The 14,332-nt window shown below is 43.4% G+C and overlaps 1 protein-coding gene across 1 annotated transcript in view; it reads right to left on the reverse strand.

Annotated features, from left to right (window-relative positions):
- Positions 1 to 202: 202 nt before the first annotated feature.
- The window catches only part of gsg1l (gsg1-like), a 57,134-nt gene continuing 43,004 nt past the window's right edge, over positions 203 to 14,332 (reverse strand). The window contains exons 4-5 of the mRNA XM_041778164.1: positions 7,345 to 7,456; positions 203 to 566 (exon numbers count right to left, since the gene is read on the reverse strand). Of these exons, the coding sequence (XP_041634098.1) occupies positions 203 to 566; positions 7,345 to 7,456 (476 nt within the window). The remainder of the gene's footprint in view (positions 567 to 7,344; positions 7,457 to 14,332) is intronic.

Below are 14,332 nucleotides of genomic sequence, written 5' to 3' on the forward strand. Positions count from 1 at the left end.
GTCCTTCAAGTCCTTAATCTGAGTCGCTTTTATTCTTGATTATTTCCCAGATGCCTCCTCCGTTTCCTCCTTCATTTAAAGTCTTCAAACAGGAAGTAAGGTCTGCTGTGCTTTCATGGTTTTGGTGCTTGAACCAGTCCAGACTTCTAGGAGCAGCTCTAACATCTCCTGTGGCCCCCCTTGGGTATAAACGGACCTCCCCTCAGCACTGCTCCTCCCCCAGAGAGTCTGTGTTCTCCCCCAAGTCTATGGAGGCTGACGTGGATCTCTTTCCCCGCCCGGGCCCTGGACCGGGACCAGTTCCTGGACCTGGACCTGGGCCCCCGACGACCAGACCCCCTCTGGGTCCTCCGTGGCCCGGGTAGACCTCCACGGTGCTGGAAATGGACTGCAGGGAGCGGTCCCGGAAGTAGTGGAAGGCCTCCTGGTCCAGGTAGTTCTGCTCCTCGCGTAGACCCTGCTCGAACAGCTTCCTCTTGTGTCTGAACTCGATCACCGTCTTGGTGTAGGAGTTGAGGGTGGTGACGGAGGCCGCCATGCAGCAGGTGAAGGAGCCCCAGGCCATACTGCAGAGAGAGAGAGATGTACGGTTAGAAGGGAAGACGATGAGGTGAGTCCTAACATCACCTCTGACAGAATTTAGCCAAATGTCAACCACATGACCTGAGGAATCACTTTTGATTGGTCAGGGAAGCTTGCACCTGATTGGTAAGGACTTAAACTATAAAGAAATAGAAAAGGTTCCACTAATAAACACATGTGAACAGATGTCAGGATGAGAACACAGCAAAGAGAGGAGATGCTGACAGCTCAACTCCACAAAAAGACGCATAATGCGCGGGATAGAATGACTACAGGTAAGCCTGCACTCACCTGACAAAGCGTTTGGATAGTCCCTTCAGATTGGCTGATTTCCAGTTGGAGAATAACCAATCAGCATCATTTAAAGGTCACATATTTTACCCTTTAAGAAAAGTTTATATCGGTCTTAGATGTCCCTAAATCATGCCTGTGAAGTTTGTTGCTGAAAAACACTCCAGTATTGATTCTTGCATGTTTGAAAACCCCTCTGTTTCAGCCCTGCTCAGAATGAACTGTTTCTGTGTCTGTGCCTTTAAATGTTAATGAGCTGTCTGACTCCGCCCCTCTCATGAAATGGATGTGGCCCTCCTGATCCTCAACTGGCAGCTGAGAGGAGGATCAGGAGAGGAGGACGGGATTTATTTCCAAGCGGGAATGGCCAACTGAACCTGGGGGCGGGGCTAACTCCCCACATGACATCACGAGGGGAAAATCTGAGAGCGGCTTTTTTCAGCACACATTTTCTGAAAGCTGGGGGGGGGGGGTGGATGGATTTTTCTGATTCTTGGTGGGATTGTGGACAGACAGAAGGTACATATTTTTGCTATAAAACCCTGAAAAAGTGTATTTTGCATAAATGTGAACTTTGAGGCAGAAGAGGCGGTAGCAACAAGTGTGGTTAGTCGATGATTGGTCTGTAATGTGATTGACAGAACGTCAATCAACCTTTAAGTTTTATTTTGAGAAGTTTTCATTTGTTCGTTTGAACATTTTATTAATGATTATGTAACAAAAACAAAGTATGATATTTTTAACAGCACTAAATAATTTTTAATATTATGAACAATCCCCCGAATCCTGTCTGTCGACGTCTACCTTAAAGCACTCTAAAACAGTAAATAAATAAATAAATAAATAAATAAAGGAATAAATAAAGGCGTAGTAAAATTAAATGAACAGGTGAAAACAGTGCTAATAAAACAAAAAATAAATGATGAAAAAATGAAACATAATAATGATAAAAGAAAATGTTTTTTTTTAATTTTGAGAGGTTCTGTCCTCCCCAAACACCATCTATGGGGTGTTGCCCACATAGATGTTTATATGTCCCATGGCATGGAGCTATGGAGCAGTCTCTCTGGTTCTGTCTGCTCTGGAATATCATTGGTGTATCATTTTTAGTGAATTGCACTGTGACATGGAGCAGATTTCATGTTGCTTTAGATCAGTGGTTTTCAACCTGCTCAGTAAATCGAGCGTATAGCGTTAGCTCAGACAAGCTACAGAGTAAAGCACTGCTACAAAATCTAGATCAGCTGATCTCCTGCAAGTCCTCATCAGCTGACAGCCAGCTGATTTGCTTTGTTTTTAAGCATGCTATTCTGTAATGCAGTGGTCCTTAACGTGGGGGTCGAGACTCTAAGACGGGGTCTCCGTATGTCATCAAAAAACTACTATCTTTAAAATTACACATTTACTACTTCAAAACAAGTTTGTCAAATTTAAACACATTTTTGCCCCTTAAAATCCATTTTTGTCCATTTTAAACCATTTCCTCCACTATTTTCCCATTATTGCCACTATTAACCACTTTATTCACCCATTTTAACCATATTTCATTATTTTTATACCCATTTTTACCAGTGTAACTCATTTCCACCCATTTTTGCCTGTTTTTTTTGCTTCAGTTGCCAGTTTGAACCAATTTGTTCCCATAAAGCCAAATTTTCCACCCATTTTTCCCACTTTTTTAATCCCTTTGTACCACTTTTTATGCCGGTTTGCCACTTTAACCCATTTTTGCCATTTTTTCACTCTTTTTTATACCCATTTTTACCAGTTTAACCAATTTCTACCCATGTTTGCCTATTTTTTTTGCCTCAGTTGCCAGTTTAAACCAATTTTTTTCCCCATATAACCATAATTTCCACCCATTTTTACCACTTTTTCATATTTTTTGCCACTTTTGTCCATTTTTTGTCACTGCTACTCCCATTTTAACCCATTTTAATCATTTTATACATTCTTAACAAGGCTATTTACTACAGTACAGAAGAATAAAAACTATGTTTGTTTATATGATAAGAGTTTTAATTTTTCAGGTTTAATATAAAATATGGATTTACAGCTCAACTTTTAAACTGACGATTATTTTGCTGACCTCCATGGTACCTGAGTTCGGCTGGGCCCCAGAAAACTCTCCCATTAATCCCCCTAATGTGCAGCCTGTCTCCACATGACTATTCTAGAAAGTTCATGGCTGTGTTCAACCACCTTCAGGTTCAGTGGGGGTCCCCGGTCTCTCCTTTATTTTTATACCCATGCTGCCTTATTTAAACTGCTCTAACCTGGATATACTTCGCTGCTCCCTCTGCAAGCCACTTTTTTCACCCCTCCTCCCCCCCAGCTCCTCCTTCCCAGGACAGCCACATGTGAATAACAGCAATAAGTGCAAATTTACAACAGCCAATAAAGAAAAGTATCTATGACCACATATCTGATGTGTTTCCTGACTGAATTTAAGTTATTATATACTCACAGTGATTATGTGTGATTCTACGGTACACAGAGACCTGGTTCTGAGCCACACCATCAGAGAAACGCTGCTATAGATGTACAAATCATTGAGTTTCAGCATTTAAAACCCATTCACAGTGAATTCTCCTGGTGCTACACCAGCCCTTCAAAGTAAAAGTCATCCTTGGCTCTGGCAGCAGGCGATCCGCTAATGAAGATCATTTGATGCTCCAACAGCTGTTAAATGGTTTGATCGTTTTAAAAAGCTGTTTCCAAGGTTAAACATTTCACTTTCATCCATGTTTTCCATCATGCATGTGTTACACATAAGAAGCAACAGAAATAAAACTGCAGAAGAAGAAACCAAGGCTTTAAGGAAGTGAAATCTAGGAGACAAGAGCTCCGCACTAACCATGAAGACTTCCTGTCTGTCATTCCTCTCATTTTCCACCATGTGGGGATAATTCAGCATCATTAAAGAGGAATAAATTCAGCAGGAGTGAATTAAACTCCACCAGAGGGACACAAATCTCCTTCAGGGGTTTAATGAGGGTGAATGTGAACGAGCGATACGCCCTCTCTCCTGCTCTGGATAAATCAAACTGAGAGAAGTTTAAACCTGGCCGGGGCGGACAGGCCGGGGTTTCCTTCCTGCGTCACCGTGCACGTTGGATTCCTGAAGATAACCCCTCCAAAATCTTAACTAGACATTTCTGACTTCTCCCTCTCATTTAAACTCGCTGAAGAGTCTCTCCCGAGCTTTCAGATTCACTAAAACTCAACATGATTTATTACTAAGGCTGATCTCTGAGTAAACACAGAAATATCTTCTCTGGATCTGAAGCTGTTTGAAGCTCTGAGATTGACCTCCGGGGTAAAGAGTCCACCAAGCAAACAGCTCTCTGCTCTGCTCTCGCTGGTTTGTTTGAGGGTAATGATTGGGTATGAGCTGAACTTAGCAACATTTAAAGACCACACAAACCTGCAGTTAGAATTAACAGCAGCTTTTCTGCACCACACTTATTAAGGAAAAAGAGTTTTAAATATTGAAGCCGTTTCAGGACGGTGTTATCAGTGTGATGTATGCACCGTGTTTGACTCTATCAGGACTTTATGATTATTATTGTTGGTTTATTTTGCATTTTATTTCTGCTTATAGATGGATAAAAACACGAGTAAATCAAATCATACCAAGGCTCTGATTCCTGGGCTTATGTAGGAGCGTGCTGCATGCCCATGTCTTGTCTCTGCTCAGAGGGACTGTTAGCCTCTCTGTTAACTACCTGATATCACAGCTGAAGCTCTCTCATTAGCCGCCCATCCGCTAACGTTAGCTGGAGGAGAGCCCGAGGCTGAGGAGCCCAGGGTGATCGATGAATCACCACAGATGTTACTCGGAGAGGCTGGTCCATCTGGACGGTCAAACTCACAGATCAGCCCTCTGAATCCGAGCTGTTAGGACGACCACACGGGACACGCCGCCGTCAGATAGAGGTCGTAGAATCATGAAGTCATGTACAGGAAATCCTGGCCTCAGAACGGTAACGAGGGGAAAAAAATTAGTCGTGGGTTAGGGTCCAGGAAGGAGCCATTCTGGCCACCTAGCCAACACCAATGGACCAATGAGAGGTGAAGGATAACACCTGTTAATTAATGAACTCAGGTGACTCAATCATACCTCTCACAGGTGTGTATCCTCACCCATCCGTGCCGTCTCAAACATCTGTGATCCTAAGCGTGTCGTTCTGAAGAGCTCTGGGATGGAGAACACCTTAGCAATAAGAGTTCATGCTGGATTTTCCACAGTCAGCTGTCAGGGATTTTATTAGGAAGTGGAAGAGTTTAGGAACAGCCGGGATTCCAAATAAACAAAAATTAAATAAATATTGTGTTAATATTTGTATTTCCTTTCAATCACAGGACATTTTTAGGCATTACCAGTGAGATCTATCCCTATTTACTACAATGCAGCAGGCCATAAGGAGACAGAGCTGGACCCCTGAAAATCCCAGAGAATTAGCCCTCTCTGATTGTGATTCAGCACCAATATTAACTCATTTTTGACATTTAAATCATTTCTCACCACTATATTCGACCATTCATGCAACATTTTTTGCCACTCTTAACCCATTCTTGATCACGTTTGCGACTGTTATACAAATTTTTGCCACTTTTCAACCATTTTGCCACTGTTGATCCAGAATCTGCTCCACTGATGCCACAATGGCAGCTATAATAATCACAACACCTGTCCCTCACCTGGTGGATCCACCCAGGGTTACTCAGATTAACCATGCGTGGTCGGCTCTTTACGATTGGAGGATTATAATCTGGCATTTCTATGGTCTTTCTATTTTCTTTTACATGGATTAAGATTTACCATCAGACTCTTCTGAAACATCAACAACACAGCGGTTTACTTCATCAGCCGGTCCATAGGCAGGAGAAAATCCTCTAATCCAATCAGAAGCTCCACAAGTGAGATTCATCTTTCACTGCCACCTTTCTAAAAAAATCCATGCTGCTCCTGATATGAGTGATTTATTAAGTCGTCTAGACACTGTTCCTCTCTGAGATTCTCCGTCCTTGATCCACAAACGAGCATCATGAACCAGACGGCAGCTGCAGCAAAGCGCCTTTACCGGCGAGCAGCGAAGGTCAAGGTGCGTCTTGTCTGGTTAATTATCTCGGAGGCAGCGGCCCCGATGTCCCCGTCATCTCTGCTCAGAGACGGTGACACCAGCCTGTCCTCAGGAGCATTATCTAATGAGACGGACGAGGCTTAATTGTGATTATTTCACTAACAGACTGAAGAATGATGTTTGAGAGATGATGCCGGGTCTCAAATATTCATCCTGGAATATGTCGCTATCACTGATCTGTATCATCTTTTTAGTAAAATAATCATTATGAGCTTTGATGAATCCTATCTCTGTTTATTATCATGATTTTTTTACACTATCTGATATAATCTGCTTTGTAAATAATCAACTGCATTTATAATAATTGAGGCTTAAACAACTAAATGATTTCAGTTTGATTTAGCTTTATTTTTTATTGCATGCGTAAGCACTCTCCCCCTCCATGGACGCCATCTTGGATTTTTGCATCTTGCAGGTTTCTGCAGCACAACAGTAGGAAACCAAAAATCAAACATTTTTCTTCATCCTCATTGCAACAGTTACCTAGAATGAGCAATGCAACAACAGTTTTTGAGCAGAGAAGGAGATGGAGATCCCATTGGAGCTAATATCGCTAATAATCGGATGTTTTTAAAACGTTTACATTGAGTAGAAACGAAAGGAAAGTTATAGAGGACATGTGGACTGTCCACAATCCCCTCAAGTACCAGAAAAATCCATCTCCTCCCACTCCCTTTTCTCCACCTCTTAGAAAATGTGTGCTGAAACAAGCCGTTCAAAGATTTTCCCCTCATGATGTCATGTGGGGAGTTAGCCCCGCCCCCAGGTTCAGCTGGCCCTCCCCGCTTGAAAGAAAGATCCGCCCTCCTATCCTGATCCTCCTCTCTGCAGTGGCTCTGGACAGCAACATCCATTAAACCACATTTATTTCCTGGGAGGGGCGGAGTCAGACAGCTCATTAACATTTAAAGCCACAGACACAGAAACAGCTGGTTCTGAGCAGGGCTGAAACAGAGGGGTTTTTAGACATGCAGAAATCAATACTGGAGTGTTTTTACAGCAACAAACTTCACAGGCATGTTTTGGGGACCTCTGAGACCGATATAAACTTGTCTTAAAGGGGGCAAACATGTGATCTTTAAACACCAAAGCAACTTTGCATGTTTCTGCAACAACTGAGGAACTATCCCGGAAACACCTCAGAATAAAAGTATAATCAAAACAGAATTTCGAGGTAAAAAATGAAATGAATTGATTTTGGAAAAAGGCTGTAACATAAGGAGGCGTGGGAAAATAGAAGCGCTGTGAATACTTCAGATCATAGTGTCTTTTACCCATGATTCCCTGCGTCTATGTCCATTTTTGTGTTTGTGAGTAAACCCACCAGAAGGACCACCCGTAGTCCCAGCTGTGAGGTCTCCAGTCTTCAGGACCCAGACTGACTGTGATCTGGAACACCTGTGTGTACATCATGTGGGCCACCATCCCCAGAAGACCTGAAACACAGAAATCATCACTGATGAAAGCGTCAGAGGTCTGGGCTTTATAGAGCTAAGAGAGGACATCTGTGCAGGACAAACAGGTGTGTAACACACAGATTTAAAGGCTGAATATGAGACTTTCAGGGCAGATTTATAGACCAGAACAAACTCTCTTTAGACAGGACATGTGGCGTTTCGTGTCTGCACTGAGTTTTATTTTGGTAATTTCTGGTTCCTGTTTGGTTGTGGTGTCGCCTAACTGGTCATTTTTACTGTCCAATACAGCCGTTATCTGCTCAGCATTACAGGACTCACCAACATCAACAGCTAGTTTAGGTCCCAGACTCTGATCCAGCTCAGTGAACCTGAAGAATCTGTCCTCGTCACTGTTAGCCAGCATCTCTCTACTTTTACATCCAGCTGTCAGAGCTGCTCTGTTAAAGGGATACTTCAACATTTTGGCAAATTCGCCCATTTCCATAATCCCTATAGTCTTAGTAATAGGTTTGTTAGCTTTAGTTGTCGGTGCAAGCTGTTTTTAGATCGGCACTGCCGAGTTCGGAGCTGCTTTGCCAACTCAATGGAGACAGATGGTATTTTTGGCTTTACCTCATCAAACTCATCAAATACACAATCCAACAACTCCAAAACGCTCTCGTGGATAAGTTGTGACCTGCACATTCACCACGCCATGAAATAATAACGTATAATTGTGTAACATTACGACACATGAAACAAATACTAGGAACTACTTTCCGAGTAAACCACCAGGCGGAGTGACACAGTGCGCACCTATGGAGGTGCCATTGTTACTTGGTAGTTCCGGCTTTGCATTTAGCTTTGAAACATCTACGTCTCGTAATGTTCCATGATTATTTCATAGCGTGGTGAATGTGCAGGTCACAACTTGTCCATGAGAGCGTTTTGGAGTTGTTGGATTGTGTATTTGATGAGTTTGATGAGGGAAAGCCAAAAATACCGTCTGCTTCCATAGCGTTAGCTGTGCAGCTGGTTTAACGGTCCCCCCAGATCTGGAAACAGCCTGCAACGGCAACTAAAGGAAATGAACCTAATACTAAGACTATAGGAATAATGGCAAAGGGCGAATTTGCCAAAATGTTGAAGTATCCCTTTAACATGAGAGCTGAGATCAGGCCCAGAAACTCTAGCTCGACCTGGACTAAAGCCCAAGTAGGTTTTCTCTGAGTCCTAGCTATATTTATGGGACAGAGCCTGACTGTTAAAGTTTGTAAACTGAATTCTGCAAATGCTCTCAATAAATCAATCAAAACAGCGGCACAGCGACTCCTCTTATCCACATTAGAAACAATCCTATCAATGACGGTGGCTGCAGAGGTGGTGCTCTGCTCTACAACCAGACAGACCTGCTTTACTAAAGTATGTTTTTCTAAATGTAATTTCTTGTATTTAGCAGAAAATACACTATATTGCCAAAAGTATTCGCTCACCTGCCTTGACTGGCATATGAACTTAAGCGACCTCCCATTCTTAATCCATAGGGTTTAATATGATGTCGGTCCTTCCTTTGCAGCTATAACAGCTTCAACTCTTCTGGGAAGGCTTTCCACAAGGTTTAGGTGTGTGTTAATGGGAATTTTTGACCATTCTTCCTGAAGTGCATTTGTGAAGTCACACACTGATCATAAATGAGAACCATATCAACATTACGCCTCATCCTACAGTGAGAGCAAAGGGTCACCAAGAGGTCAGTGGGTCACAGAGCTACAATGGCGCCATTGTTGAGGAGAAGTTAACTTTTGAGGATATCTAGCCAAAGAATTTTGCGTAAAACCACAGATCCTTTAAGCAAACATTAACCTTTTAACTTCCTAATGTACTCACTCAATGGAGGAAGCAATAATATTATGGACTTATACTGGATAGGATGATAAATTAACCCCTAAGGTAAAATAGTCCGCTGTTGACATGATTTCCTGCGTGAACTCGCAGTTCTCCAGTGATCTCTTCCTGCTGATCAGGGCTGTGGGCGAGGTCGCCCTTCTTTCGGTCGGAGCAAACCCGCAGTGCGCACGCTGTATATATATATATATATATATATATATATATATATGTATATATAGGGGCCAAGCCCAGTTCCTGAAAAACAAGCCCACACCATAATCCCTCCTCCACCAGACTTTACACTTGGCACAATGCAGTCAGACAAGTACCGTTCTCCTGGCAACTGCCAAACCCAGACTCATCCATCAGATTGCCAGATGGAGAAGCGTGATTCATCACTCCAGAGAAGGCATCTCCACTGCTCTAGAGTCCAGTGGCGGCGTGCTTTACACCACTGCATCCCACGCTTCGCATTGCACTTGGTGATGTATGGCTTGGATACAGCTGCTCGGCCATGGAAACCCATTCATGAAGCTCTCTACCACTGTTCTTGAGCTAATCTGAAGGCCATGTGAAGTTTGGAGGTCTGTAGCCAATGACTCTGCAGAAAGTTGGCCACCTCTGCGCACTATGACCTCAGCATTCGTTGACCCGGCTCCATCATTTTACGTGGCCTACCACTTGGTGGCTGAGTTGCTGTGGTTCCCAGTGGCTTCCACTTTGTTATAATACCACTGACAGTTGACTGTGGAATATTTAGGAGCCAGGAAATTTCACCACTGGACTTGTTGCACAGGTGGCATCCTATCACAGTACCACGCTGGAATTCACTGAGCTCCTGAGAGCGAGCCATTCTTTCACAAATGTTTGTAGAAACAGTCTGCATGCCTAGGTGATGATTTTATACACCTGTGGACATGGAAGTGACTGGAACACCTGATTTACATTATTAGGATGGGTGAGTGAATACTTTTGGCAATATAGTGTATGTTAGATTAGGAACCTAAAATGATCGCACGTTAAATTGCTGAAAAAAAATCACAGTTAGATTATATTCACCAATCGTTCCACCCTACTCTTCAGACTCTCAATGAAAAATAAACAAAAGGACCTGAGAGGAAATGAAGCATTAGATTTTATCATCTGAAACAGAAAACAAATTTCATTTTCAGATGTTAAAACCCTTAAATGTCAAACATGCTGGTTTACCTGACAGTAAAGCATGAGGATGCATATTTAAACCAACAGAGAGACTAAAATCTAATGCTCTTCCTTTCTTTAACTATAACCCATCATCAGATGATAATCTGTGATAATTATCATAAACTAAACAACATTAAATCAGCAGCTGTAAAATGCAACTCAACATAAAAGCTGCTATAAATCAGAACACATGTAACCACTCTAATTACTCATTATGCAGCGCTGATTGATTTCACTTCCTGGGTATAAGACATCCGATCAATTATAGATAGGGATGTAATCACTCATAAATGTCCAGTGAATCAAACAGCCACGCAGCCAACGAGTCAAAGAGAGAGGAGAGACGTTAATGCAGAGGTTATACATCACATCCTCACCACTGGAGTGTGTGTTAGTGTGTCACGTGGAGTGTGTGACGGCTGAAGCCACGTGTGTGTGTTTATAGTCGGTCTCACTAATAAAACTCAGCTGCTCCAGATTTACAGTCGACCATAAAAGAGGCTCATTTCTCCTCCAGCCCAACACCGGCCGCAGACGTTTCTAGGAACTGTCTTCCTGCGTTAATGTGAGCATCTATTACTGACGTTGAGGAAATAATGTGTTTTCACCGTCACTCTGTGGAAGCTGGAGCTCCGTTAGGGGACGAGACGAAGGTCGCTTTGAGGCTGGATGGTACCACAGTATCCTGGCTGCATAAATATTCACCCCCTTAACCCTTTGGCGCCACAGTTTTCTCAAAAAAATATTCAATTTTGATATCAAGATTTCAGAAGGCTGTAGCTTGAAAGTGGTTAGAGATAAAGGCATACTGTAAATGAGAAAACTCTTCAGTATGACCCAAAGTTTGTGATGGGAGTAAATTCACTCATCTAATTTGCATATTCTGACATCACCAGGCAGCCTCCACCGCCACGGCCTCTACCGCTAGGTTCTTGGTTGTTTTCATTCCTACTACCTTCATCACTATTCTTGTTTTGACCACCCCTGCAACCCCCACCCCGGCCACGGTGAGGAAAGGCATTGGTTTCAGTATGCGCTGCTTGTGGACAGTCATGGCGCACGCACTCACTGTGGCTGCTCACAGACGCACGGCAGTTTCGATCTCACCAGATGACTGAACGTCATGTATTGACCACCCCTGCAACCCCCACCACGTACCCACCCTGGCCACTGTGAGGAAAAGCATCAGCTTCGGTAGGTGCTGCTTGTGGACTCTCATGACACACAAACTCGCTGTGGCTCCGATGCAACGTCAGTCTCGGTTTCACCGGACGACTGAACGTCACCGTCAGAGGGTGAATATTCCTCTATTCCTCCCGGCATTGTGAGTATTATCACTACAATTCACTCTCTTTCTCTCTTTTACGCACTGACTACAACCACTACTACCACTTCCTCGTCTCCTCGACCGGGGGTGTGTCTTCAAACTCTTTTTACTCCAAAACTTTGAATAGAAACACGCCCACAAATGCTGCTGGGATTGAAGTTACTCATGGCCGCCATCTCCTGGTGTAAAGTAGTAACAACATTAGGCACCCCTTTGACAGCTACAGCCTGTTTAATTCAGCAGTGTTGCTTGGCGCTTAAAGAGTCAAAGTGACCGACCAAATCCAACAGAGGTCCAGCTACTGGTGCTAGTAGTCTCACAGTTAGTGACACAGGGATCACCTGAGAGCAGTGTATCAGTGATGTAGTATAAAGACACCTGAGTCTGGAAGGTCCAGCCACTGGTTGATCAGTATTCCTGGCTACCATTACACCACAAAGACCAAAGAACACTCTAAACAACTCAGAGAAAAGGTGACTAAAAAGTGCAAGACAAGGGATAGTTACAAAAACATCTCCGAGTCTCTGAACATCCCCCAGAGTTCAGTTAAATCATCATGAAGAAATGAAGGAATATGTCACATGGGTAAATCTGCTTAGATCAGACCGTCCTCACAGACTGAGTGAGTGTGCAAGAAGGAGACTAGAATTTTTCTCTGAAGGAGTTCCAAGCGTCAGAGCGGCAAAGAGAAAGCCACTGTTGAAGAAAAACTCAAAAACCCCGCTGGCTTGCTTTCACACTAGCAACATCGAACCGTTCGGGTGCACTTGCGTATTTACTCAGTCTGAAACAGCAGGGGGCGGTATGCACCCAGCTGGTTTACAACCCTGCAAAGGAGGAGAAAGAAGAAGAAGCTACCATGGCAACCACTGGGGTCATGACCTGAGCGAAGATTATTTTTGTTTTGATCCGGCAAAAAGTCCATCCTGCAGCCATGGATGATTAAAATCACTTTTTAAGATGCCAGTAACTTAGCTCTTTGTATCTGCACATCTACTACAGCTCAGAGGATTAAATGGGCTCGCGCTGCGCAGATACAGCGGTTTTTGAGGTGACAGGAGACTTTTATTTCCTTTGCACCTCCTCTCACTGACTCCAACTTGTGTTCATCTGTAAGGTGAGTCACAACACTGTTTATTGGCTGGATTCTGATGATTTCTGCTTTTTTATTGAGGAAAAATGTGAACAAACTGCCGGCTGAGGAAAAAGTTTAGTTTTTACGATGATGTCATGAAGCTGATATGATGCTCTGTCCCGTAACTGAGTGTGGTTGCATTCACATCCTATCCACTTGAATTGCACCCGAGACCACCTCCCCAAGTGGACCTGGGCCCGGTACCCGGGCGTGGTTCATTTGCATTCACACTACCAAAACAAACCGGACTTTGGGCTCAAGTGTACTCGGGTCCGGGACTGGGCCCCTAGTGTGAAAGCCATCTCAGACCCAATCTGAACTAGAGTTCACCAAAAGGCATGTGGGACACTCCATGGTCAAGAGGAGGCCATCAGACACCATCCCCACGGTGAAGCACGGTGGTGGCAGCATCATGCTGTGGGGATGCTTCTCAGCAGCCGGCCCTTGAAGGCTTGTAAAGCTAAAGAGAGAAGTTTAATACTGATAATATGTGGTGTTTTGATCATGTTAACGAGCACAAACAGCACTGAAGAAAGATCAGTCAAAAATACCATTTCTTTTTATGTAACAGGAAGTTTGCAGGAGAGCTAACATCAGAATCAGAAATCATAAAGTTATAAACATCTCCTCTGACCTCACACTGATCAAATGACCTGGACTTTAGGGTCTAGTGTACTCAGATCTGAGTTCTCAGTCCCGATTGAAACACCATTAATTCCAACAACTTTTAAGAACTGTGATAAAATCAATCACCGGTGCTATGACGTTTTCAATCACAGCTTTAGACTTGCTGTCCCGTTGGGAACATCCTTAGAGAGGCCGACCAGCAGGCTAGCAGCGTGCAGCATATGTGTGAGTCTGTGTGAGATGACGCGCTGCCAGCTTCTTGTGTAAGAGGTTTAAGTTGGGAGAAAATCCCTGGCATCCAACAAGGCAAAGTCTTCCAGGGGATAACCTCCAACCCCCCCCCAAAAAACCTATCACAAATCTACATCTGTCTCTCTTCTGCCCATGATTTTCTTTGACTTTTTCTGAAAGTGTAATCATAAATTTGATATTTTTATCCTGATCCCACAGAGATTACAAGATCTCTTTGACTCGCAGGACAGGAACATTGACAGGAGATTACTAACAGGGCAGGAAGGGCTCACAGTGAGGGGTTCTTACCGAACTTCACCTACTTCCACACAGAGTGGGTTCAGAAGAATTCAGGTCATTCACACAAGAAGAAGAGCCAATGTAGCTGTGAAAACACACTCCATTAAAAGTTATGGTGTTGAACTTAAATTCCTGTGTGAAGACAAGTCGATTGCAGTTTCTTTGGTCGATTTTGAGGTCTTTGTTTTGGTACCAATTCAAATTC

Source organism: Cheilinus undulatus, linkage group 21, assembly GCF_018320785.1.
Source record: "Cheilinus undulatus linkage group 21, ASM1832078v1, whole genome shotgun sequence".
Classification (NCBI taxonomy): domain Eukaryota; kingdom Metazoa; phylum Chordata; class Actinopteri; order Labriformes; family Labridae; genus Cheilinus; species Cheilinus undulatus.